Raw genomic sequence first — 27,129 nt, 5'->3', positions numbered from 1 at the left:
GAAATGGAGGCAAAAAAGGAAACAAAAAGAAGGGGAAATAAACAAGGTAGAAAATTAGGAAGGGTTCCAAATTTTACTTTTCCAAAACTTAGATATAAATTTTTAAGGAACGTAATGGTAAAATTCTCACCTTAAAGTGAAAATACTATTCTCTTGGCAATTGGGGAAGTAAATAAACACACCCAAATGCATGTAAAATGTTAAAATGCAACAGCACATGTATCTTTCTTCAGGATCATTAGCAATAATTGTGTTTTAAGTTGTAAACATGAACAAGCCTGTTTGTTCAGACACTTGAAAAATAATGAAAATAATTCTTGCCTCTTTTGTTATGTTTCCTGTATTAGTCCTTTCTTATGCTGTTATAAAGCGTTGCCTAAGATTGGGTAATTTATAAATGAAAGAGGTTTAATTAGCTCATAGTGCTGCATGGCTGGAGAGGCCTCAGGAAACTTACAATCATGGCAGAAGGCACCTCTTCACAGGGATGCAGGAGAGAGAATGAGTGCAAACAGGAGAAATGCCAGATGCTTATAAAACCATCAGACCTCATGAGACTCACTCATTACCACAAGAACAGCATGTGGGAAACTGCCCACCTGATCCAGTTATCTCCACCTGGTCCCACCCTTGACACATGGGGATCATGGGGATTCCAATTCAAGGTGAGATTTGGGTGGGGACACAGAACAAAACCATATCATTTCCTAAAATAGATTGATGTTTTAAGATGTAAATGCTAACCTTACAGTTGAGGCCTATACACTAGTAGTCCTGTTAACATCTAGCTCAGGATGGGTTCTTAATTTATGAGGAGAAAACTTTATCAATAAATATAATTTTAATTTCTCCCTAAAATATGTATAAACTTATAAACATATTATTGTATTTTTGTGCCTATGATTTGTAAAGTTAGGGAAGCAGCATCATTGGCTTAAAATTAACTAACGTTAAACCTACTACATATGTCATATTTGTTTGACCAACATAGACTGACTCAATGTTATATCTGTCAGTGTTTGAAGGAAAAATTCTATGTGTTGGATACCAAACTATGCTCATTGAGAATTGTTGCAGTTTTCTAATGCTGCACAGCAAACCATTCAGAAATTAGAAACTTGAAACAACAGTGTATTATTCTTTCAAATTATTGAAACAACAGTTTGTTTTTACCTGTGTTTCTATGGGTTGAGTGGGCTCTATTGGGTAATTTGTTCTAGGACCTCTCATGTGGCTGAGGCTGGAATCAGATCAACTGACTGATCAACTAACATGGCTCACTCACATGGCTATTTGTTGATGCTGTTCGTTCAGAGCTCACCTAGAGCTGTCAACCAGCATACCTACAATGGCCTCCCCATGTGGCTTGACCTTCTTGTAGCATGGTGACCATGTCCCAACAGGCAGAATCCTAATCAGTCCAAGAGACGCAGGAAGAACTTGAAAGACTTCTTATGACCTTATGTTTTGATGTCCTGGAATATCCTTTCCACAGAATTCTGCTAGTCCGAACAAGTGCTAATGCCAGTCTAGATTCAAGGGGATGAGGAATTAAACTCCACTTTGTGATATGAGGAAAAGCGTGTGTATTCCAGGAAGAAGAAATTAATGGCATATCTCAGTAGATACTATGTTCTGAAAGGTCTACCCATATTCTCGCAAAGATAAAAACTAATCCCACAACTGCATGGATATGGGCTAAGGGGGAAACATCAATCCAAAACATTCTTAAATAAGTAATTTTGGGTCTGCTGAAGTTTGCAAATAGAATTGTAACTTAGATTAATCACCACTAATAAGTTTCTTTCTATCAAATGCAGTAACGATGCATTTACCCTTTATATTTTGAAAATGAATTGTTACAATCTGTTTACTTTCACTTTAAAGAAACTTAATATTGTTTTTATTCAACTATAGAAGTGAAAAAATCAATCAATTATTATGATTTTTTTTAAAATTTCCAACTTTTATGTTAAGTTCAAGGGTACATGTGTAGGATGTGCAGGTTTGTTACACAGGTAAACATGTGCCATGGTGGTTTACTGCACAGATCATCCCATCTCCCAGGTATTAAACCCAGCATCCAGTAGCTATTCTTCCTGACGATCTCCCTCCTTCCACCCTCCAACAGGCCCCAGTGTGTGTTGTTTTCCCCCATGTGTCTGTCTGCTGTCATCATTCACCTCCCACTTATAAATGAGAAAATGTGGTATTTGCTTTTCTGTTCCTGCATTAGTTTCCTAAGGATAATGGCCTCCAGCTCCATCCATGTCCCTGCAAAGGACAAGATGTGGCTCTGTTTTATGGCTGCCTAGTATTCTGTGTATATGTACCATATTTTCTTTATCCAGTCTGCCATTGATGGGCATTTGGGTTGATTCCAAGTTTTTACTATTGTGAACAGTGCTGTAATTAACATATGCATGCAGGTGTATTTATAGTAGAATTATTTATATTCCTTTAGTCATATATTGAGTAATGGGATTGCTGGGTCTAATGATATTTCTGTTTATAGGTCTTTGAGGACTTGCCACACTATCTTCCACAATGGTTGAACTAATTTTCACTCTCACCAGCTGTGTCTAAGCATTCTCTTTTCTCTGCAACCTCATCAGCATCTGTTATTTTTTGACTTTTTAGTAATAGTCATTCTGAATGATGTGAGATGGTATCTCATTGTGGTTTTAATTTGCATATATCTAATAATCAGTGATGTAGTGCTTTTTATCATATGTTTGTTGGCTGCATGCATGTTTTCTTTTGAGAAGTGTCCATTCATGTCCTTTGCCCACTTTTTAATGGGATTGTTGTTTTTTTTTTGTAAATTTGTTTAAGTTCCTTATAAATGCTGGATATTAGACCTTTGTGAGATGAAGAGATTGCAAAATTTTTCTCCTATTCTGTAGGTTGTCTGTTTACTCTTGTTGATTTCTTCTTTTTCTTTGCAGAAGCTCTTTAATTAGATCCCATTTGTCTATTTTTGCTTTTGTTGCAATTCCTATTGATGTCTTCATCTTGAAATCTTTGCCCATGGCTATGTCCTGAATGGTATTGCCTAGGTTTTCTTCTAGGGCTTTTATAGTTTTGGGTTTTCATTTAAGTATTTAATCCATATTGAGTTGATTTTTGTATATGGTATAAGAAAGTGGTGCAGTTTCAGTGTTCGGCATATGGCTAGCCAGTTATTCCAGCACCATTTATTAAACAGGGAATTCTTTCCTTTGCTGGAGAGGTGTCGCAATCATTTGGAGGAAAAGGAGCACTCTGGCTTTTTGAATTTTCAGCGTTTTTGCACTGATTCATTCTCATCTTTGTGGGCTTATCTACCTTCAATATTTAAGGTTGCTCCTATTTGGATGGGTTTCTTGTGGGTTTTGCTGTTATTGTTTTCTGATTGTTTGTTTTTCTTTTAATAGTCTGGCCTTTTTTCTGTAGGGCTGCTGCATTTTGCTGGGAGTTCACTCCAGACCCTAGTTGCCTTGGTTTTTCCCATACCTGGAGGTATCACCAGTGAAGTCTGCAAAACTGCAAAGATGGCAGCCTTGTCCATCCTCTGGAAGCTCCATTCTAGGTGGGTACTGACCTGTTGCTGGCCTGAATGCACTTGCAGGAGGTGGTTGGAGACACCAGTTTGCAGCTCTCACCCATTCAGAAAGAATGGAACCAGGGACCTGCTTTAAGAAGCACTGTGGCTGCTTTATGGTAGAGCAGCTGTGCTGCTTGGAGATCCCTTCAGCCCTTTATCGGTTTGGGCTCTCCGAGGCTCACAGATTGAACTGGCTGAGGCACCTGAACAGCCAAGACGGCAGCCTGTCCCGCGTCCTGGGCACTCCATTTCAGGGAGAAATTAGAACTCTGCTGGCTGTAGAACGGGGGCAGGGGTGGCTGGAGGCCTAGGCTGGGAGGTCCTGCCCAGTGAGGAAGAATGGATCGGGGTCCCACTTAAAGAAGCAGTCTAGTCACATTCTGGCAAAGCAGCTGTGCTGTGCTGGGGAAACCCTTCCTCGTCCCAACCATTTGGACTCTCCAGATTCCAAGGAAGTGGGTCCTATCTTGTGAAGTGTCATGGAAGTGAGACCCACAGACTGATGCTGCTCAGCTCTCTGGATTCGGTCCCCTTCCTGTGGGTATGCACAGACCTCCTGCCTTGCCTAAGCTGCAGACACTCTTGCTGGGGATCCTGGGATGGAGTATGTAAAACTCCTGGGTCTCTGTGCCTGCCTTAGCAGCTGCTCTGCCAGGATTCCACACAGCTCTGTGTGTTTCACCCAAGGCTCTAGGGAGTGGACCCATGAGGGGACTTCCCGATCTGCAGGTTGCAAAGATCCATGGGAGAAGCATGGTTTCCCGGAGTTGCACAATCACTCACTGCTTCCCTTAGCTGGGAGTGGTTCCCTTGGCTCCATGTTGCTCCCAGGAAGGCCATCACCCCACCCTGCTTTTCTGCATTCTCTGTGGGTCGAGTTGTTTCCTTGATCAGTCCCAGTGGGAGTACCTGGATATTTCAGTTGAAGGTGGTGTATTCACTCGCCCCTTCTATTCCTCTCTGTGAGTGCCTCAGACAGTAGCTGTTTCTAATCGGCCATCTTGGCCCAATTCCCATTATGATTTTCTTTGTCATATTTTTCTCAACTACCTTATTACTTTAACCATTGACCAATTACTTTCAATTAAAACAGGAGTATCAAGATAATTATTAGTTAACATAAAATTTTCATTAAATAAACATATTTTAAGCATTTATTCTACACATATAGATGCTAAAAACATAGATGAATATCCCTTTCTGCATATATGGTTTTTATTCACCATATTCTCATGAGTTTATTTCAGTGCTTTCTCTTGTAGAAAGCTAAAAATAACATGAAAAATAGTTGTGTTATTTTATTTCACAGAATTTTTGTTCCATTAGTATTTTAAGAACAACTCCATCAAATTTCATACAGCTCCGCAGCACGCAGCAATACCCTCAGTTATATCAATACTTCCTTTGCCTAGTTATCTTGAAGATCTGCTGTTCATATTAATGTTTTTATCTTTGAAGCACTGATAGAAAATCACAATAACTTATGGGTCACATTATTTCAGTCCAAAGGTCTTATCAGTTATTATTAAGAATAGTGAAAATCTCTCTATGTGAAAATTTTTTTTTAAATAAGCAATCCTATTAAAGTTCCTTTTCAAGCATATTTTCAACATGCTTACTGTGTCCCATACCTACAAATATTCTCTTATTCACGCTAATATCCTTCCTCTTGCTAAATATCAACAAATTTATCTACCCTTAAAATGCAAATTAGCACTGCAATTACAATTTGTTTATAGGATTATTAAGTTAATACTTTATCTTATTATTTTGTTGGTATAATATTAATAGAGTTTTTGTTTTTTAACTATTAAATGCAAAGCATTCCCACAATGCTAGACAGCTCACTTCAGCAGTTAGAAAGTTTCATTTGTCAAACCAGTTGAGTGACTCTCCATAAAGTGATAACTTTCAGATTGCTTTGTATATGCTTCTAATGCTTCTATTGTTGTCAAGTTATCAACTGATTAATACTGTTCCAGTTCTTCAGGGTAAGATCAGACCTGTGAACCTGCAATTTGAACAGCAGTGCATAGGTCAAATAGCCTCAGTTGAAGTGACAGGAGCTTATTGTTTTGTATTGCTGGGGTTCCTTAGCCCATAGTTCATTCCATAATTCCTAAATCAACTCTAGTATAAAGTGATATCTTCAATACATGTGAACCAGTTATCATATAGAATGAGTTACTTTTGTCCTAAAAAGAATTACCTTTCTTGAAAGGAGATGGGCAAGGCAAAAATTTCAACAGAAAATCAGCAGGATGGTAACAGAAATCTTATTTTTAAAAAAGAAATTATAACAACTTGAGACAAAAATGGTTGGCAAATCTGGTGCTCAATTTCAATACCAGACTTACTATAGATTTTCCTTTGTCTGGGATTTAGATTCAATGGAAAATTCCTGTTTTCTCTCCTTGCTAGTAATAAAGCATAAAAGTGTGCAATTTAACAGCAGTACCAGAGTCAGGCCATTTGCTAGATAGGAATGTGGATGGATTTCTGGAAGACGGATGCATAGACCAGAACAAACCAAGCCACACATTACTGGTGTCTTAAACATATGACTCAAGGAACATCATCGAAACAAAAAATCTATTTTGATTTCCTCCTACCTCTTTAGGAACCAAATCTTCCCCAGCACTAAGTATAAATTTGTACACATCCTGCCGGGCACAACGGCTCACGCCTGTAATCCCAGCACTTTGGGAGCCCGAGGAGGGCAGATCATGAGGTCAGGAGTTTGAGACCAGCCTGACCCAACATGGTGAAACCCCGTCTCTACTAAAAAAAAAAAAAAAAAATAGCCGGCCGTGGTAGTGCACTCGTAATCCCAGCTACTCAGGAGGCTAAGGCAGGAGAATCACTTGAACCCAGGAGGCGGAGGTTGCAGTGAGCCGAGATCGCACCACTGCACTCCAGAATGGGTGACAGAGTGAGACTCAATTTCAAAAAAAAAAAAAAAAATTGTGCATATCCCATGAGTACACTGTTTTAGACAATGGATAGTCACTTAACCTAATAGTCACAGACTCAATTTAGAATAAATAATATCCATCAAATATTAATTAAGCATTAAATATTTCAAAGGTATGGGTTCCTAAATATTTATTTCCTCCTCCAACTCAACTTTCATGGTTAACCCTGAAAAAAAGAAAATTTTATGTGGATGTTGGTTTCTCTATTTCTAGTTCTGGGGTTTATCAATTACCTTTTCCTTTCTCATAAGCTCTTATTGTAACTTTTTAGAGATTTTCATCTCTGTCAGTCTTTCTCATGCAGTTATTTCCTTTGAGCTGAGAAGATACATCTTCATTTCAATCGGACCTTTATAACTTATTCCACATTCCCTACAGACTGATGTTTTTGTCCTGTTTTGTGTTGCTGGGATTCCTTAGCCCATGAGTATCCCTATGAAACTGAAACTGAATTCAAGATGACCTGGTGGAATATTCTCTTTCATATGTCTCCCTCATTTCTTGCCCAACAAATGGAGGTTCTGGCTGCTTTCATTACAGACACACCTATCTTATTTTCACAGACTTAGGCTTTCTCAGGCATGATAGGTTATATTTTCCAAAATTGCAATGAAAAGATCTTCCATCACATTTACTCTTCTTACAACATGATATTTATATTCCTCCCTTTGAGATGTGGGCCATATGTTCTCCAAGGAAACTCAGACCACATGGAGAAATCTGGTGTGGAAGTTCTGATTGGAATTCCTAGCTGAGGTCATAGCCAGTATCAATTTACAAACATCTAAGTGGAGATCCTTGAGTTTTCCACAGCCCTTGAATTTTCTAAGCAGACATTGTAGATGAGAGACAAGCTTTGTTTTCTTCTGTGCCCTATCAGAATTTCTACCCCACAGATACCTTGATTATAATGAAATTCTGGTTTTATGCCATTACATTACAGGCAATTAAAAAAACCCACATGAATGGGTAATGATAAATATAATTATTTAGAAAGTATTTATTGTCAGCCAAAAATCAGATTAAATGCAAAGAGTATAAGCAAATGCTGAGACATTTACTGCCCATGTGATTTTCGGCAGTTTATTCTTCGAGCTTCACATTTTCAAATGTATATTGTTACTATTGTTATTCTATTGTAAGCCATTGATGAAACAGTGCTGTCTAAAATGGCATGGCTTCAATTGCTTTCATTTCATGTATCATTAGATAATTCCTTTACATTTTTTCTTTTTATAAGGAAAACAGATAAAATTGGATTATCAGATTGTGTAACTAAAAGGAGGAATGGTACACAAAGGAAATATTTAAAGACAAAGTAAAAGAAATGCACTGGCTTAAATTATTTTGCAATTTTGTCTAGAATATACAATTCAGGGAATCATCCTCTTATTCTTGTTGTAGTAGCACGTTAAGACTCTTTCTTTAAGAAAAGCATTGCATTGTCTTTTCCCCACACGAGATAATATTGTAAAAACTTTTTGTAAAAAAATAGCAACAACAGCAAAACTCATTTCAACACTTTGAAATTCTGAATTGATGCTATCATATATGTTTATAGTATCATATAGTTTTCTGAAAATTATAAGAATTATAAAAATCCGACTTAATTTATCAAATTTGCATCGTCATCATCACATAGCAATGCCTGTCTTTACTAGTTGTTTTTGTATCATTTTACCAAATTTATATCATAAGGGCATCTCTATATAAATAAACCCACAATGCTTTAAAGTCAAGTAGCTAGTGGAGAAATAGAAATGCAATATACATCTGAATGCATGATATAGTTTCAAGCATCTAGACTATATATTAGGGAGGGGCAGGTTATGATGTCTGAAATAAAATACACTAAAACAGTAAGAGTAATCAGAGTAGCAAAATAAAAAGGTATTATTTTTCTTTTCAATTTTCCACGTATTTTATGATATTGTTACATGACTTTTACAATGTAAACAAGCAATTTAAACAGAAAAATATATTCTCAATTTGCAACAAAGGATACCAACCTATTCAAACATTCTTTAGATTTTTGGTATAAATGTGTTATCATTTTCATAATGGCAAGGAAGTAAAATACGGATAGGTGCTATAGCCTCAAGGTTTTCTTTTCTTAAAAGCTTCTCTGTCACATCTAGTATATTTGTGAAGTAGCCTTTATCCTCGTGAACAGAAAGTCAGCATCCCAATAAATTCCAATAATCTCTCTGATTATACCATTACCTGTATTACAAAGAGAAGACAGTGACTTTTTTAAACCTAAGAATAACTGCTTTTCTTCTAATTAGTATATACTGTATATACTTTGGCTTCATCATTTGTAAAATGGGTACAATAACAGTATCTATCTTACAGGGCTGTAAATATTAAATGCGCTAGGATGTTTAATGCACATAGAACAATGTGAAACGCATGGTAAGCACTGAATACATATTAACCCTAGAATGTAGATTCTGTGTGAGCAAGCCTTTATCTGTTTTATTCATCACTTTAATACTGAATGCCTTGCAAAGACTCTCCAGATGGAGCACAAAACATAATAGCTGAATAAATACAAGCTAGTAGCTTTGGAGACAGGTGTCATTTAAGAGAAAGATTTTTAAGAAAAAAGAGAAAGTGGATCTTGCGAGAGTCAGAAGTGTGCAAAATATTGGACAGTGAGAAAAAAGAATGTGGTCATTCGGGAACTTCGTCACAATTGGGAAGGAGATTCACTGATAATATTTCGTGATTTGAGCTTAATTTAATTAGATAAAATTTATATGAATGAATACACAGATACATGCAAACTATAAATGTGCATGCTTGTGTATATTTGGGTGAACATTCAGGGATACAAGTGAAGCAGCATAGTGATAAAAAGCACAGCTTCTGGAGCCAGACTGCCTGGGCTCCCATCCATCCCTGTTTTACCACTTTACTGGCTGGGAGACGGTGGGAAAGTTCTGTGCTTCAGCTTTCTAATCTATAAAATGAAGATAATAATAGTACCTACTTTAGAGTGTTGTTTTGAAGATTAATTGAATCCATGTTTGTAATTAGTATTTGTAATTATTAGCTGAAGTTAATATTAGTACTTGGGATAGTGTAAACACTGTGTGTTTGCTAAGTAGTATAAATATTAAAATTTTTTCTTTAATCATATTTCAAGATTTCTGTAGAAGATAATATATTTATTAGATTTGTTTTTTACTTTGGTGTTTGTGATAAACTAAAGCTATAGAAAGATACCATCAAGTGACAATTTAAGATAATATAAATGGAACAGTGGTGAATAGGTTCTCTGGCTTTTATGTGTATCCTTATATTAAAAAAAAAAAATCTATGGACATGAAAAAGGGTTCCTAACAATGTTTTGACATGTAAATCAAAAAGTCAAAAAGGGGAAAAACAAAACAAAACAAGAAACGGAACAAAATACAAATGCAAATGCTAGCATCTAAATGGAAAAATCCTACTGCCTCTTTGTCTAGTCTCTAGGAAACAGTATTAATTTTGGAACCTCCACTACCGTTATTGAGCTCCTTATGTCACTATAATTTTGTGAGACCCAGGACAGTGTAGCAGACATAGTGGGCAGAGCTAAGATGACAAATGGCTCCAAACCATTTTTTAAATAGTAGCATCCAAAATTAGGCACATTAGGTAAGTCTATTGATAATTGAATTAATTCTTAAAAATATGTGAGTTCCTATCAGTGCCTGTTTAATGGCTTCCGACAAACTCAGTGTAATATGCAAAAAACATGTCAAATCAGGTTAGTTTTGAAAACAGTGTGAACACATGTCATAACAGAGTTATTGTCCAAGGTGAGCTTCATTTTTGTTGATGATAAACAAGACTGCTAAACATGACTGTGTAAGGTAAAATTTCTATATTATCAATGTGAAGGTATTGAAAAGTGGTGATATGCGCTCACCAGTGCGGTAGTCACTGCCAAATATGGCTATTTAAATGTAAATTTATTAAAATTAACTCAAACTAAAAATTCAGTTTCTCAGTTATGCTGGATACATTCAAACCCTCAAAAGTTACATATAGCTAGTGGCTACTATATCAGACAGCAGAGATACAGGCCATGTGTAACACTGCAAAAAGTTCTATTAGGCAATGTTAATATATCAGTAGCATTTATTTTAGATAAATAATTTGAAACATTTTTAAAAATTCCACATATTTTCAATGAGTAAGGAACTTTCTTATTTTTTCACATTGGATAAAATTCAAAAATAAGCATGGGTATACTTCCCATTACTTACATATTTTAAGTCATGATGCAAAATAACTCAGGAGCAATTAAATGTAAAGTAGGATGATCATAAATTAATACCAATCTAAGTCAACCTAGTGTTTGCTTTCCTGCTTTTTTCATTAATTTAGAATTTTTTAACCCATAAAAATAGCAAATATATCACAATCTAATTCCAAGTACTATGAATTTCAGTATACTTCTAATACTATAGACCATATATTGAATTTAACACTGAAATATCAACAGAGTGTCACATGGACTGTACAGCAGGTTTAGTTCCCATGTAGCCAAAAGACCATTTTCATAACAATTCCGCATAGGCTCAATATGCATGCAACATACATACATGTAATAATATATATTATTCACATATAATAATTATAAAATTATATTGACTCAAATATTAGCAATATAAATATTTAATGATCTTAAACAAAAGGGGAAGTTAGGTACTTTTTACAGTTAATTATGTAGGTATTAAATTATTCTTTATGGAAAAAATTAATGATGATGGAAAATTTTGACCAAAATTTAAATATAAATATTAAATACATAATTATTCAGTAAACGCTTTTTGTAGAGATGTGAAGGAGACATTCTCTGTTCTTTGAAGACTTTTCAGGGTCCTTGAAAAGATCAGATATGTGTTTCAAAATTAGGCAAGTAGATGAATAACCATATGCTAATTGTCAAATGATTGGTGTCAGTTCCATGTACTTATTAATCATTATTAAATTAGAAGATGATATTAAAAATATTTATATTCCATGAAAACATTTTAATAGGCACAGCAAAAAAAAAAAAAACCACTATGACTATGATGATATAGAACTCCTTACATAAAATGTAATCACTGGGCATATTAAATTTTTATTTGGTTGTCATTCTCTCAAAACTTGTCCTTTAATATTTTTTAACTTAAAAACACAAAAACTAGAATTTCAAAAATGCCAAAGTGGTACATGCTTGCAAACTGAACTGAAATAATGTAAAAAACATTTTTATGAAAAAACTTTACCCATAAAGTCCAGCTTAAGTGATGCATTAAGTAGCCACTTATCTTCATCTGACACTTTTAATTTACCCCAGTTTGAATGCAGTAAAAAAAGCATGTTTTGGATTATTGGTATCAAATAATTGAAATGTTTAGTGCATAATTGTTATTCATATGGTTAATATTATTAGTAAATTTAACATTTAAGTATTTGACATGCCCAAGTGTCTTCTTGTTTTTCACATTTGTGAAACAAGGCACAAAGTGTCATGATGCAGGAATAGTTCAAGATAAAATACCAAATATATTTGGACTAGATTTTTATTTTGAATATTTGAATAAAATTAATAGCAATATTCCTGTGGTATTTGTTATGATGGACATAATCACACATATTTCAATATTTATAGGGGTTTTTAGAGGCAGTTTTACTTCTATCATCAGTTGTTACCTACTTGATATTTAGAATATGCTCTTTAATGGTATTTATTATAAATCAATGAAAACAGTTGTTTTGACCCAGCTGGTCATTTTGAGGAATGAAAGATAAACTAATATACAACTTGTAAAACTGAAATAAATTTAAATTTATAACTTTAAAAGTCTCTACATCATTTAGTAAAATTACTTTTTGTGGATACCTGATGACACACAGACTGTTAAGTCAACTTCATTATATTGCAAGTTATTTGAATCTAGTTAAATTATTAGGTCATTATACATAACCTTTAGTATTGTTTTTAATGTTAGTAAAAGTTCTTGTACTAGCCTTTAGAAGATGGACCAAGGCATACCAAGAGTGAGTTTAACTCAAGAAAATAACTAAGAAATCCATGCCTTAGAAGATGATGGTATGATTCTTTCCCTCTTACATAAGTATAATAATTTGGAACTCCACTGTAGGAACACAGAGATTGACTTTAATTAGAATAGTTTTTTTTGTTTGTTTTTTGTACTGTAATACAATATAAACTTCTGAGAGGTAAGAACTAAATCCAAGTAATCTTTGTACTTTACGATGCTCAGCACAAATGGATGTGAAAATCTTGCTTGGCAAATGGTTACTGAATTAGAAAAGTACTAGAGAGAATGTTTTTATTGAATTTCATGCACAAACATAGGTAATATGATATGTATATGACATATGTGCATATATTTTTCTTTCACTGCGTGTAACACAAGAACCAAAATTCAATTATCACAGCAGAATCGACAATAGTACATTTTATGTAACTTCAAGTTGCATTTTTTTTCTGTAAGGTTTGTAAGATGTGATATGCTTAGAATAAAGTAAAATTCACTGCTTTGAATGTTCTTTTTCAGAAAATTATTATTTACTTCCTAACACCAAAGCAAAATTTCTGAAGTAAACAATGTGTATGTTTTCCCCTAATTACATACTTTCTAAATGCAAAGAGACTCAAATTAACTCTATTTGACATTGTGGATTTTATTTTTACTTTAGCTGTTTCAATGCTGAAACACATACAATACAATCTTGTAACTAACTTATATTTTAAAGTTGATGGTATGAATATAATAATATTATTGCCTACAGCATGTCTTTACATTTTATATTATCAGAAAAGATTTATGCAATTTGTTCTTTTCAAAGTACATACTTAATCTTTTAAGACCTGATATTTTGTCATATTTGAGGATGAACATTCTTTTTATTTATGTTTCTTCTACCTTGACCTTAGAGAATGCAAATTGCTGCTGTGAATGGATTAATTTACTTTTCTACCAGAATAATATACTTAAGACTTTCTCAAGTCTTGAAACATGCTGAGTATTAAACATTATAATCCTTCTTTTTTTCTCAAAGGAAGTAATTGCAGGTTAAGTCTCTCCTCTTTTAATCATTTTAAAAAGCAAATAGTATTTACGAATACTATTATTTCTACTATAAATAAAAGCACACCAGTTTTTAATGTCATATATCCTTTATTCAATAAAAAATTTCATCATTTCTTACCTGAATCCAGACCACATACATCGTGAAAAACAATTGTCTGAGAGAATACAAAAGAATTCTGAACAATATAGTTCTGAAAAATGAGACATGAATGCTTTTCTGAGTATGGGTATGATTCAAACAGACAAGTGCAGATAAATCTACATGAATATTGCATCTGGTTCATTGAGTAGCTTATAATTTTGAAACTGTCACATGTCAGCAAATGTATCAACACTACTAGAAAATCAAAAAGGAAGTACATTTCTAAGTGCAATTGCATCTAGCTTACATAGATAACCATGACTATATTTTAAATAAAATGTTAGCTTAATAAAAGAAATTATTGTTACACAAAGTACTTTACCATTAATTCTTCCCTGAGTGAAGAGAATTTAGCACATAAAAAGAACTAAACAAATATTTTAGAGAGACATGCACATACACATTTGTGCATCTTTGTCTATATATATATATATATGCAGATATATCACACACATATATATAAAACATATAAATGGTCAAACGGTCATGGTAATTCTTTTTTACAATCATGTTTTAACATTAATAATCATGTCAAACTCATGGAATCTTGCTATCGTCAAAGACGATGATAATCATATTTTAACTCATTTTTTAGATGAGTTTTTACTTAAGATGTCATTATCTTCTAGACATGCAATAGACAGCATCCAAACATACATAAACATGTGAAGTATGTTTTAATATTGAGAAAAATCTTGTAATTTTTTTTTCTTAAAAGCCAAGACAAGAATATGACTATCAATTATCTAACCAGGTATATATGTCAAGCTTGACTTTGGCTCATTTAAACCAAGTATGAACTGTAGCTGAACTGTAAGTACAGTGCAGGGGGGACTAGATATTCTGGTTAATCAAGCAGATTATTGTTACTTTGAAGTAACAGTTTATGTTTCAGGCACTGTGCTATGATTTCTAACTAAGCGTGAATCCTAGAAACGAACCTAAGTTTCCTCTCTATTTCTTTCTCCTTTTTTTTCCTGCCTTTTCCCCTTCCTTCCACTAAAAGTACTGCCTTCTAGTCTAATTTTAAGTGAAGCTTCTTGGTGTTTTATAAGATATTCTCTAAAATGCAACACTCAAGTAAAACATCAGAACTTGATTTTAAACTTTGATTTTAAAATATTTTATGTTAGGAATTATACTGAAGTGACTTCTTTTTGGTGATGTTCCATTAAAAATGTTTCCCTTGCAAATCTAGTTAATTTCAAAAGTGAAAGTATAGAAATAGATTCACATGGTTTATATTTTTAAGATAATAATATTATACATTCCTTCAATTTATAAGGACTGTCTTGAACGATTTTTCTTTTAGTGAATTACTAATGAAGTTTATAGATTTACTGTAAGCCAACATTTAAAAATGAAAATTTAATTATAAAAGGTCATGGAAATATATTTTTGACAGTATATAAAGAGATTTTGAATAAAATTATCAGAAAATGAATCATTAAACATTTCTAAGAACATTATTTAGACACAATGATTTATATTATAATGGTCATAATGTAGTCTTTTTATTTTATAACTGAGTTTATAAACTCTAAAATGAGTTTGCAAATGCCCATGTGGTCAATCAATATCAGTAACAGTGGCAAAATGAGTATCAAAATCAGATTTTACTCTTTTAAATGCCGATATATAAACTCCACACATGGTATCTTTTTAGAAATGATTTGCATACATTTAAGTTGGCGTGGACACCTTCAAAGAGAGGCAGAGGTGTATGAATTCCTAATGAGGATGAGAGTATAGTCACCAATCAGAACCCTTCCTCACATTCTCCTAATCGCTTGTATTTCACCATTTCTCTCCAAGCAGCAGAATTTTTGACGTGGGACATTTCTTGCTCTCCTTCTCTTTCCTTCCAATTTACTGTAAGGCATTAAGTGAAACTTCTTCAGCTATGGTGTGTGGCACAAAAACATCGCAGCGCAGAAATGCATGGAATAGAAGGGTCCTTTCCTTTCCAGAACTCTGTAAGCGACCAACGCCGACCCTTGGCTCCATCTCCTGCTCCCCTGATCTCTTGTCACTGTGCCATTTCCCTCCTGTGCTTTCTGCCCACTTGGAAAATATCGTATATCCTTGACAATACCGCTACTTTCTCTCCTCTGTTCACATTTCTCCATTGCCATCAACATTTTCACAAAACATTCCGACGGGTTTTGAAGTGGGGTTTTCAACCTCCCTCGACTGTGATAGCCGAAGTCCCTTCAAGAAAGAAAAATGATGTTGGAAATACTAGTAACAAATAAAGCATCACGGAAATCCCCAGCCGAGCGATACGGTTTCGTTGACGCGCCCTTAAGCAAGGCGTTAAGTTTAGCCTGACAGCATCGCTCCCTCCTTTTGGTTCCTGGCCTGATGAGCCGCCTCCACCTGCGAGCGGAGCAGGCATTTTTGTTGTCCACTAACCCCCTCTAGCGCCGAACTGGGGGCATCCGAGCCGCGGCTGCCAAGCCGGGAGAAGGCTGGGCTGGGCCGGGCTCTGCAGCGCTCCCGGCTCCGTCCCCGCCCTGGGCGCCCGCCTCGGCCGCGGGGCGAGGTGGTGGGGACCGCGGACGCCGAGGGTCCTCCCAGTCAGCACGCCGCGTTCCCCGGCCCTGGGGCGGGGGCCGCGGAGTCCCACCAAGCGGCCCGCACCTCGGCTTCCGGGAGACCCGAGCGCGGGGAGGTAGTGGGTGCCGCGAGGGGTCGGCTCGCGCGGGAAGAGCCGTCAGCCCACGGCGCCCCGGCGCTGCTGTGGATGTGGCCACGCGCCACTCGGCCCTCGGACTGCTAGGAGAGCGCGGCCCGACGCCACCACGCCGGGGACGCTCGGGGACCCCTGAATCCCAGAGTGAAGGCTGCGACGATGCCCGTGACCTCCACCGCGAAGTCACCTCCGCAAGGCGACGCAAGGACCTCGGCGAGCCCGGGCGCCGTACACCCGGCACTTTCCAGCCCGATGTGACCCCCCTCCGCTGCTTCCTCCCCGCTGTTTGCTTTTCTGGAACCGGAAGCCGCGGAGGCGCTCGCTCTGGCGGTCAAGTCTGGGCGACCCGCGCGGAGGAGGGTCGGGCTCACTGCCGCCGCGGAGCCGTCCCCGGACGGGAGCGCCTGTCCCCGGCACTCACCCCCTCCAGCGGCGGAAATGGGGAGCAGTAAGTGGGAGGCGGTGTCGGGAGCTGACTCCTCTTAAAACGGTCGGCGCCGCTGCTCTGAAATGGGCGGCTAAGTGCTTGTGGGACTAAGGGCGGCCTGAGAGATGCCCGGAAAACCGCTGCCACGGCCCGTGCGCGGCGCAGACGCGGCCGAGTTGGAGGTGTCCGCGGTGCGGGCTGCTGCCCACGCGGCTCAGGCCAGGTGCTGAGGGCTCCGTCCGCGTCTCGGCCGAACCACTCGTCCGCCCGGCTTTCATCGCTCCGGCCAGAGGAAAGTTCCCGCGGCCCCCACGCCTCTTCACAGCTGCTGCGCCTCCCCTGCTTTTGGCTCCGCAAGTGCCCACTTGAGTCGGGAGAGGTCCTCAGGCCGCCCCGACTGCCCGCCCCACCTGGCAGCCCCTCCCCGCCCCCTCGTTCCCCGCCCCCAAACCACAGCCCGAGCTCGCTCTTGCGCGCGCGCTCTCTCGGGCCCAAGTGAATAGTCCTCGCGCGAGCGGGACACTGTGGTGGATGCAATTCCGCTCGCCTCCAGCCGCGAGGAGCTCCCCGGCGCCGCAGGCAGCGTCCTCCTCCGAAGCAGCTGCACCTGCACCTGGGCAGCCTGGACCCTCGTGCCCTGTTCCCGGGACCTCGCGCGGGGGGCGCCCCGGGACACCCCCTGCGGGCTGGGTGGAGGAGGAAGAGGAGGAGGAGGAAGAAGACGTGGACAAGGACCCCCATCCTACCCAGAACACCTGCCTGCGCTGCCGCCACTTCTCTTTAAGGGAGAGGAAAAGAGAGCCTAGGAGAACCATGGGGGGCTGCGAAGTCCGGGAATTTCTTTTGCAATTTGGTTTCTTCTTGCCTCTGCTGACAGCGTGGCCAGGCGACTGCAGTCAGGTCTCCAACAACCAAGGTAAGGGACGGGGCGGAGGAACGGGAGTGGGTGGGAGGAGGAGGGTGCTTGGAGAACCAGGGTACTGGTTGCCTCCTGCAGGTAACTTTGTACAGGGGTCAGAGTCTCCTGGCTCGCCCCACGAGGGGGTCGAGGATGTCCCCTTCCCCTAGCGCCCTGTTTACACCGCCCGGGACGGTGGCCCCACGGGCTAGGATCCGTTGTGCTTCTAAATGTCTTTAAACGGTAGCGTGAACATCAGCTGCAGTTGGGTCCCACCGCTGGCGGCCGTGGGACCGCTCCCCGCTGCGCTGTCTCCACTGGAGGTCAGGCTCCGTGGCACAGACTTAATGGAGATTTCTGGCTCTTTGGTGGTCGCTCTTCTCAGGGGAACGTGTGGTTCTCCCACATGCCTTCTTGAAAGGCAGGGTGCTCCCGCTGTACCCCGTGACCAGTTCTCAGCCCTTCCCCACCCCTCCGGTAACTCTGCCGCCCTCGCCCAGCCTCAGTCCCCATGCTTCATCTACCATCCAGGCCACCGAAGTAGACTTACTCGAAATTCTTCCTAGACCAGATGCTCCAGATCTGTGTTGGGGTTTCATATTCTTGCGGGCGGGGAGTAGAAAAGCGTTTAGGGTGAATTTCCAAGTTGTGAATACCCTATTCATGAAGTCAAGTCACTGACAGATTTCTTGGAGGACTTTGTTTCGGTGGGTAAAGTGGTAAAGTGAAGGTGAATAGTGGATAAAAAGTGATGGAAAGCCCTTAGAATATTTGAGCATTTTCCCTTTTTCTATTCATACAATCTTCATGAACTATATCTCATTGTATTTCTGCTGTGCATAAAGATCTATAAAAAGTACCACCTGCATATTCTAAGTCCTTTCAGACTAAGCATGAAACAACCATAAAAGTTTTCCAGCATGTATCTGGCTAGATATTCTCTCACTCGTGCTATAATGACCATCCGATATGTCCCTTCAAATATTATGTGTGGTGCTCAGTTATAGTTATCATTTAACATATAAGGCATATGTTTCAGAGTCTCGAAGTAATTTGCAGGTATAAAAATGGAGGTCAGATGGCTTGAAAGTGTTCACTTTGTGTCAGGAGAAGGTTAAGGGAGAAGATAAACAACACAGCATTCTTTTTTGTCATCAACATATATGGCCATTTTACTTAGAAATATTCAGAATCAGAATAAAATATAATTATTAAATTGTTCTCATTTATACAGTGGTACTTTGGCATATTTTCCTAATTATTACAGTTATTTTAAACTGACAGAATGCAGTCACAAATGTGTAGGTGAATTTGGAAACCATACATAACCCTCATGGCTTTGAAGATAGATCACATAATATCAGTTACAGTGTCCTGTTTTGCTGTGATGGTATATACCATCACACTACATCCCTCATTTGTTTTCAAAGACTATGGGTATAAAATATTGAATAGGTAGTTAACTTCATTTCTGTGAAGATAGAAGATTGTTAAAAAAACGTGTAGCGATTACCCTTTTTTATTATGACAGAAAACAATTTTTAATAATTGGAAAGTCACATTGATACTGTACTTTATAATAGTAAGGATACTAGAGATGAATACTTTGAGAGTCAAGTGTACTAGAAGTTTGTAACAGTTGTTCCCATGCAATAATTTCCCCAAACAATGTTTATTTATTTAAATACCTATGATACATCAGTAACTACCCTAGGCCCAGGGGATACTAACATAAATAAAACAGATATCTGAATCTACAAATGACCCTAAAGTGCCATTCTGCCAAAATATGGCCTGTTAAAGCATGACCTTTCAGACATTCATAGTAAATTTAAAAGCATCGAGATGTTATTTATTAACCTCTTCCAGTAATTTTTATTTGCTTATCTATTTTAATGACTTTCTCATAGTATTTACAGATGTTTGACCTAGAATATATGCCAAACATATGTAATTTATTTATTTTTGTTAATTAGCTAAACTTAGTGAATGAGTATTATCCAATTTTCCCGTCAGTTAAATAGAAGCGTTAAAGATTGTCTACTTAAACTCTTAATTTGAATTTGTGTTGGTATACCGATAACACAGGCTGTGCATAAGAGTACAGTGGGCAAAATAGTACCTGAAGGTTAAATTGGATAAAATTTAGGTGACTTCTTCAAAAGAACATTATAATCAGAATTTTTATCAGACACAAATTATTACTTATAAAGTGATGCTTTTTACAGCCTAAAGTCTTAGTGAGTAGAAATTTTTCCTGATCATAAGTTAACTTTCAAATATTGAAATCATCACACTAATGGTTAATAAAATGCTAGGTTTCTAAATGTTATTCTTAATAACATTTTAGGGATATTTTCCTTATTTTGTAGTTTCATAATAGATAAAATAAATCAAAGCATCTATTTTTAAACATGGAAAATGGGACATTATAGAATTATCATATGTATTCAACATGGAAAGATAAATGTAAAATATAAATTTGATTTATTATACACATAAAAATAAACAGTAATATAATTCATATTTAGTTTTGAGAACATAGTTTTAATTGTCCAATAATTTTCACTTTAAAGGCTAATGGAATTAATGTTTTAATTTTGAAATTTGTTATTTTATAGAGGGTAAAGTTACATTTATATGTAACTTCTTCCTGATTAAAGATATTCACAAAATAAAATTTTAATGTTATATATCTGTTTTCCCAAATTATATGGCATCCTTCATGGCTGAAAAGAATGGATTCACCTTTCCCACAACCCCCACCCCAATCCCCATTTTTCCATATATAAGCAAGATAAGATGATGATGATAATGACAAAAAAGTAAACTACCTCATTCTTTTAACGTGGTACAAACAGTAACTTGACTGTAGAAAGGATCTCTTCTCTTGTCTTTTAACTGAGTGTGAAGCTGACTGTAAAGATGAAATGAATCAATTTGACTCTCTCTTCCTATGAACCAAACCTCCTTGAATTGATCAGAAAGAAAAGGTTCTTCCTAGATCACTTCATCTGATTAAGTAAGTGGAAACATGAATTGTGTTTAAATCTCTCTCATAGTCAATTAATTTTCCCTGTATTTAAAACCACAGTATTGATTAAGTGTTGGTAATTTTTATTTTAAAAAGATTTTATCTTTTCAAGGAATATAGCCTTTCATTTCTGTACTATACACTTATATGAATATAAAACACAATCTTGCTTCATGTATAAGCTAACCATTTACCGTATATCACAGTGGCCAGTAGACACCAGGGATCCATTTATTCAAAGATTATTCTGCAGCAAATACTACTTTATAGCCTAAATGAGTTGATGCATATCTAAGGGTGTGGCTCGTGCTTTTAAAAATAATCAATTGCATACTCAAATAATTCAATTAAGTCAAAATATGGTATGGGTATATTAGTCTAGTGAACTTATTTTATTAGCAATACTTTGTGAATCGATTTTCCCCCCAGGCAATTCAGTGACAAACAAAATAAACAAGCAAAACAGTAGTGTCATTGGTTGATTTCATTAAACTTATTAATTTGAGCGAATCAACTGCATAATCCACTGAGTTGTATATAAATACAAGTAAATATATCTAAGCAGAAAAACATCTGCTTAACAAGATTCATGACCTAAAATTAGTTTTATCCATATGTTTTATTCAAAAACTCTGATTGATATTGTTCTTATATTTATAGAAATGGAGCCATTGAGGAAATTTTTAAAGAATGTTCAAAAGTGAACGTTAAAATACTGAAAATATTAAAAATTTTGTTAAATTAGGAACACTGGATTACTTAGAAAGAATGTTTCTGAAAGCCCATTCATTTAGAAGAAATTAGTTTTTGAGGATAAACTATTTATAGTTGTAAGGGTTCCAGAGATGGTTATCACATCACTTCTTGTTAGACATAAGTATAAATACAACTTAGAATATAATTTTATTATACATTTACAATATAAAATAAGTAATTGTATAATTAGTCATTATTGATTAGCATCCAAAGTACAAAGATAAAATGTTTTTATGCAGTTCCAGCAGTGATCATCTAATTGTTGTTTTTTCTGGTCTTGGGATAATACTATATCTAAAAGAAAATTTCTTGCACAAAAATTATACATAATCCTTAAGGAACTCTTCTTCAAACAAAAAATAACTTAGATGAATATAGTTGAAGTTAATTTAGTATTCTCGAGTATAGCACTTTTATATGAATTTCCTAAGGGAAAAGTATGTATCTATTGGTACAGGGGAAATTAATGATTAAATTACATCCTTTTACTTTTTTGTTACTTTTACATCACAAAATAAGTATTAAAAAATATTAGAGTAGAAAGCCTTTTGTTTCTTTGTTTCTTCACTAATCATTGTTAGTATGAACGACTTAAGTACCAAAGATATAAATTTCCCTCTACCAACCCTTTTTCCCATCACAATTTCAGTAACTCTCTCTCCTTCCCTCTCCCACCTCACATACACAAATGCTTCTGACTACATGCTCCATTTGTTCTCAATGGTGAAAGAATAGATCCCACTTCACACTGTTCATCAACCAAATCCCAACAGTAATAGAAATTTTTTCATTGTACCCTTGACTCACCATTTTGGGTTTACAAACATGCTGGAAATCAATATATATAGTTAGGTGATCAAAATGGTTTGACTTTGTCCAACATACATTGTAATCAAACTAATTTAATACAGGATCAAATTGCGTATCTCTACAGTGTTCTGTTCAACTTGTAATTTAATCAGACTGACATTTAAACAAACTGAAGATATATTCTGTTCTTGCATTATTTTATTGAGTCTTGTTTTCTGTAATCTAAAATTTGGATTATGGATTTAAAAAGAAAGATAAGTTGTGCACTCATGACATTTGGGTAAGTAAATAAAATAATAAAGATTGTAAGAATTATATATGGATGAAGCAAAAAAGACACTAAGAAAGTAACAGGAGAGATGTGCTATTTGAAATGGGACAGTTGGAAAGACTTGTCTTTGAAGGTGACATTGAAACCTCATTCTCAGGGAAGAGAAAGAGCTCATTCTGCAGAGTGGGAAGAAGTGCGTAACATATAGTGGAAACTGACTGAGCAAGGGCCTTGAAGAGAAATGAGCTTGACACATTTGAAAAACTGAGTCCAGGGTGGACTGGAACTTACTTTGCAAGGAAGAGAGTTCCAGAAAGTGAGGTCTGAAAGATAGTCGGGAACCAGAGTCCTCAGAGTAGAATAAGATTCATGTTAAGAAACTGAGTTTTTATATTATCCCAGATAAAGCATGAATCTATAGGGAGGTTTTGACCAGTTGAGTAAAATGAACCAATTTACATTTTAGTAGCACCATGACTAGTGAGCAAAAACTTAATTGGGAGATGACAAGAGTAGAATTGGGAGTCAGTTGCAGTTGTCCAGGCAAGGTGTATGGTGGCCTGGCATAGAGTGATGTCAGTGGAGTTGGAGAGAAGAAGATGGGTTTGAAATATGTTTTGTAAATAGAATTTATGGGAACATCTTGTCTTTATAGAAAAATAAATGCAAGAAGCCCAGATAAATTTTTCATTATTCCCCATTGAAATTACCTTACTAAATATTGATAATTGTCAAGGGACAAGGAAGATGTAGTAGAACAAAAATATGTAGCAAGGCTGAGATGTGTATTTTCCACTTTATTCAGTTCAAACAATAATTTAAAATATAATTTTAATAGGACAGTTTTGTTATTTCAAACCATTGTACATAAGGTAAACTCATTTGGATCAACAAATGCAATTTGATTCATTTCTGACATGGTAACTTTTTATATGTAGTTATTTTTTGTCAGTGGATGACTGTACAAGTATGTAGGGACATCTTCATAAGGCAATATAGTAAGCCAACAGAGTCTAGGTTTTGGCTAATAAAGAGCAATATTTGAGGATTTTACATATGTACCAGTTTTATTCATCTCTATTATGATCAAATTACTGTTATTGAAAACACAAATTCTAAGTGATACTGGATATAAAATAATGTGTTTTCAGATACTTCCAATTATACTTATCTATTTTGTTTAAATGAAGAAGAAATGTTCAGCAAGACCTAGAAAATGAGATTTCAGGATATGTGATATTTTTGGGGATGGAGTGAGGGAAGAAACTGTTATACTTTTAAGTAAACAACAGTAAATTTTATGCAATTAAAAATTTTATATGACCAGTTAATTACTGATTATTTTGAGTTACCTTTTAATACTACTACATGAAAATAATTATTAAATGTAGAGAACATAAAAATTCTTAGCACTCTTACACACTGTATTTTAGAAAATTCACATTCTGGAGGTACTTCATTTAAATGTTTCTAAATGTATTTAAATATATATCCAAATGCAGTAAATCTTACATTTTACTTTAGTGCTTTAGACTGTTCTGGAAAATCCTATTTTTATAGTTATTTCATTTAAATAAACTATATAACTTCTTATGGGCTATACAGTTTCAGTTTTCAATTATAAATTCTCTAAAACAAAATGATTATTTAAGCAGATATTTATTGCCTGCTATATGGCTAGGTGGTGTATTTGCCATACATAAAGGTTAAAAGAGAACTTTTTTCTCCCAGAATATATGATCCAGTAAAGAGTTTACAGTCTGTTTCCAGATCTGATAGGAAAAATTTGTTTTCTCAAAATCAGATTAATAATCAAGTATAAAAGCTTTAAAAACATATTTGTTATATGACAGTATATACCAATTAACCCCAATAAAGAAGATTTATGTAAGGATTTATTTAAAAATATCTTATTTTATTACATTTTATTTTAAAGTTAATAAATCACTCAGCAACCATAGATTTAATATCAGGCATTATGCTAAGTATTGAGGTTACAAAAAGATTATCTTCATATTCTGTTCTCTTGAATCTCAGTTTGCTTACTGGCATTTTATATTTTGAGTAATTGATATTTATTTTTCAATTACTTGATGGTTTCTATAAGATGAAGAATTTTACAGATGATGTTGCATGGGAGAAAGGGAAGAGAGTAAAGAATTGCTGTGTACCATGTGTGTTTTATTTGTAAATTGCTTCACAAGACTCTTCTGATGTTAGTTGTATGGATTGGCAGATACTCTACTTAATTACATAAAAATGTATAAATATGCGTTTTACAAACATGTTCATATGTACAGAAAATAAATATTTCATACATTTAATGACTTATGGACTGATGTGTGAGTTGAGCTTTTGTTCAAAATATGTTAGACTGGCCTATTCTGGTGTGCTTATTTTTGGTGGGTTAGTTATTAAAAACTGTAATTCATGTTGAAGATGCTAAGTTTCCAATTTCAAATCGTAGCAATTGTATGTTTTAACTGAGCTTTGTGAAAATTGGGATGAAAGTATGTATTTTCACTCCAGTTCCTGAAAAATATATTAAGCTAGTTTCCCAGGATTCTGAGTCCTCCAGCTTTTGGCCTATTTGGTGACCTGTGCTTGATAGATGTAATTGACAACTCATTGTGCTTCCTGCTATTTTACTTTGTAACTTCAAGTGTAAAAGGCGTACTTTTTGATCAGAGGAAATATGAAATAACATTGCTTTAGAAAATGGATGTTAAGGAGATAGAAATATTTAATTTATTATTTTACTCTTGTAATGTTAGGCATCTTTGTGGATATCTGGATAAAAAGTAAGATACTTTATATATAATTTAAAAGTATATTTTAAATAATTTTATATATAATTTATTATGTTAATTCACTAATAACAGTAAAGTATGTGTTCTTTCAGGTGACTGTACTATAATATGATACTTGTATTTTGAGCTACATGAGTGTTGCAAAGAGAAGCACATTCTTAGATAGTGTATAGAGTATAACACCTAGAAACAGGAAAAGCACTAACTTTTAATATTTAAAAAATCCATAACTTTTTAAAAAGTATAGAAACTTGCCTACTTGTGGTAATTATATTTAGATGTATTTAAAGCAAGTTAATAAAGATAAATGTTGTGTACCAGGAAATAAAAAAATTGCATTAATATATATTCTAAGTAAGAATTATCTAAGAAAAGTTAATATGATTGCCCCTAAATTTGAGTGGAATTAGTCTTGGTAGCACCTTAATTTTTATTTTTAAAAAGAGGCATAGTGTTCCATATGTTGATATAAAATGACACTAATATTGCAAAACATAATTGTAATTAAATGAGTAAATAGAGAATTTAAGTATGTAGAGGCCAATAACGTAGTTATTCTGAGAATTGATATCTCACACAAGTAAAATTGATTTTTAAATACAGTGCAGTAGCTAAGTAGTTATAAACATACCAATGATTAAAGAAAAATAGAGTCAGGAGAAAAGCTGATCCATGGCAGTATTGTTTAAATGATTCTATTTGTTAAGGATTCTCTCTGGCTGTATGTATTGAACCATACTCTGGCCTAGGTCTCTTGATTTATTCCAGTATACAGGTGTCCATTGATGACAAACAATCTTAGCTAAAACTTTTTTTAATATTAAAAATCTCTTCTTTTCTTTCTCTTGAGTTAAAGCATACTTAAATAGTATTTATCTTGTGAAGGCAAGTGAAAATAATTAGTAGTTGCCATGAAGTGTGATAAGAAATAGTCGAGCAGCAGATTCCATTGTACAAAGTCATAAAAGAATTGTATCAGTTTTTGAAATAAAATGAAATCTATGTATTGGTCCACTTGCTAGCAATCAGCATTAATGCCTCATCAAAAAATAAAGACTGGAATATCTTGGAAAATTGTAGAATGCTAGAACATTTAACGAGAGAAGTTCATTGTCACCTAGGCTATTTCATGTGTTCAATTTAATGAGGGAGCAGTCAGAAGGAGATCTTCATTTTCATCTGAAAAAGAAACAGAACAAGTTTGGAAATGTGTACTGTTGGTGTAGCACATTGCTTAACATGGTTAGAAAATGAGTAGAAATTAGCATGCTCCAATTTTATCGTTATTTTTACGATACCGTTGTAGAGCAAAAAGGTACTTATAGTATGATAACTTATTGTCTTACTGTGTTATGGTATAATAACTTCATTTTATAGGTTAGAAAAAATGTAGTTCACCTAGGTTATTAAAATAACAGCTTGCTAGTTTGTTTAATAAAAATTACACATGTAAGAACCTGTATAATATTGGCTACTTTATGACCAGCAATCTATTTATTTTCTTAGATTTTTCAAGAACCCTATTAACCAGAAATGTGGAATTAAATTTAATAATTTATTTTAAGGTTAGTAATCTAAAGTGTTAATAGGTTTATTAAAGCTAAATGGTATATATATAT

The 27,129-nt window shown here is 35.6% G+C and overlaps 1 protein-coding gene across 12 annotated transcripts in view; it reads left to right on the top strand.

The window, feature by feature from the left end:
* Positions 1 to 17,430: 17,430 nt before the first annotated feature.
* The window catches only part of EPHA6 (EPH receptor A6), a 965,948-nt gene continuing 956,249 nt past the window's right edge, over positions 17,431 to 27,129 (top strand). For 11 of the 12 annotated variants that reach the window (XR_008523481.2, XM_063721671.1, XM_063721674.1 and 8 more), the window contains exon 1: positions 17,431 to 17,847. Coding sequence is in view for 10 of the 12 variants with exons in the window: in XM_063721671.1 (XP_063577741.1) it covers positions 17,463 to 17,847 (385 nt within the window). In the remaining 2 variants the exon portion in view is untranslated. The remainder of the gene's footprint in view (positions 17,848 to 27,129) is intronic. The other variant, XM_063721677.1, reaches the window with a different exon arrangement.

This window comes from Pongo abelii, chromosome 2 (genome assembly GCF_028885655.2).
Source record: "Pongo abelii isolate AG06213 chromosome 2, NHGRI_mPonAbe1-v2.0_pri, whole genome shotgun sequence".
NCBI lineage: Eukaryota > Metazoa > Chordata > Mammalia > Primates > Hominidae > Pongo > Pongo abelii.
Note: the sequence above shows the minus strand (reverse complement) of the source record. Positions and strands in the feature narration are given on the sequence as shown.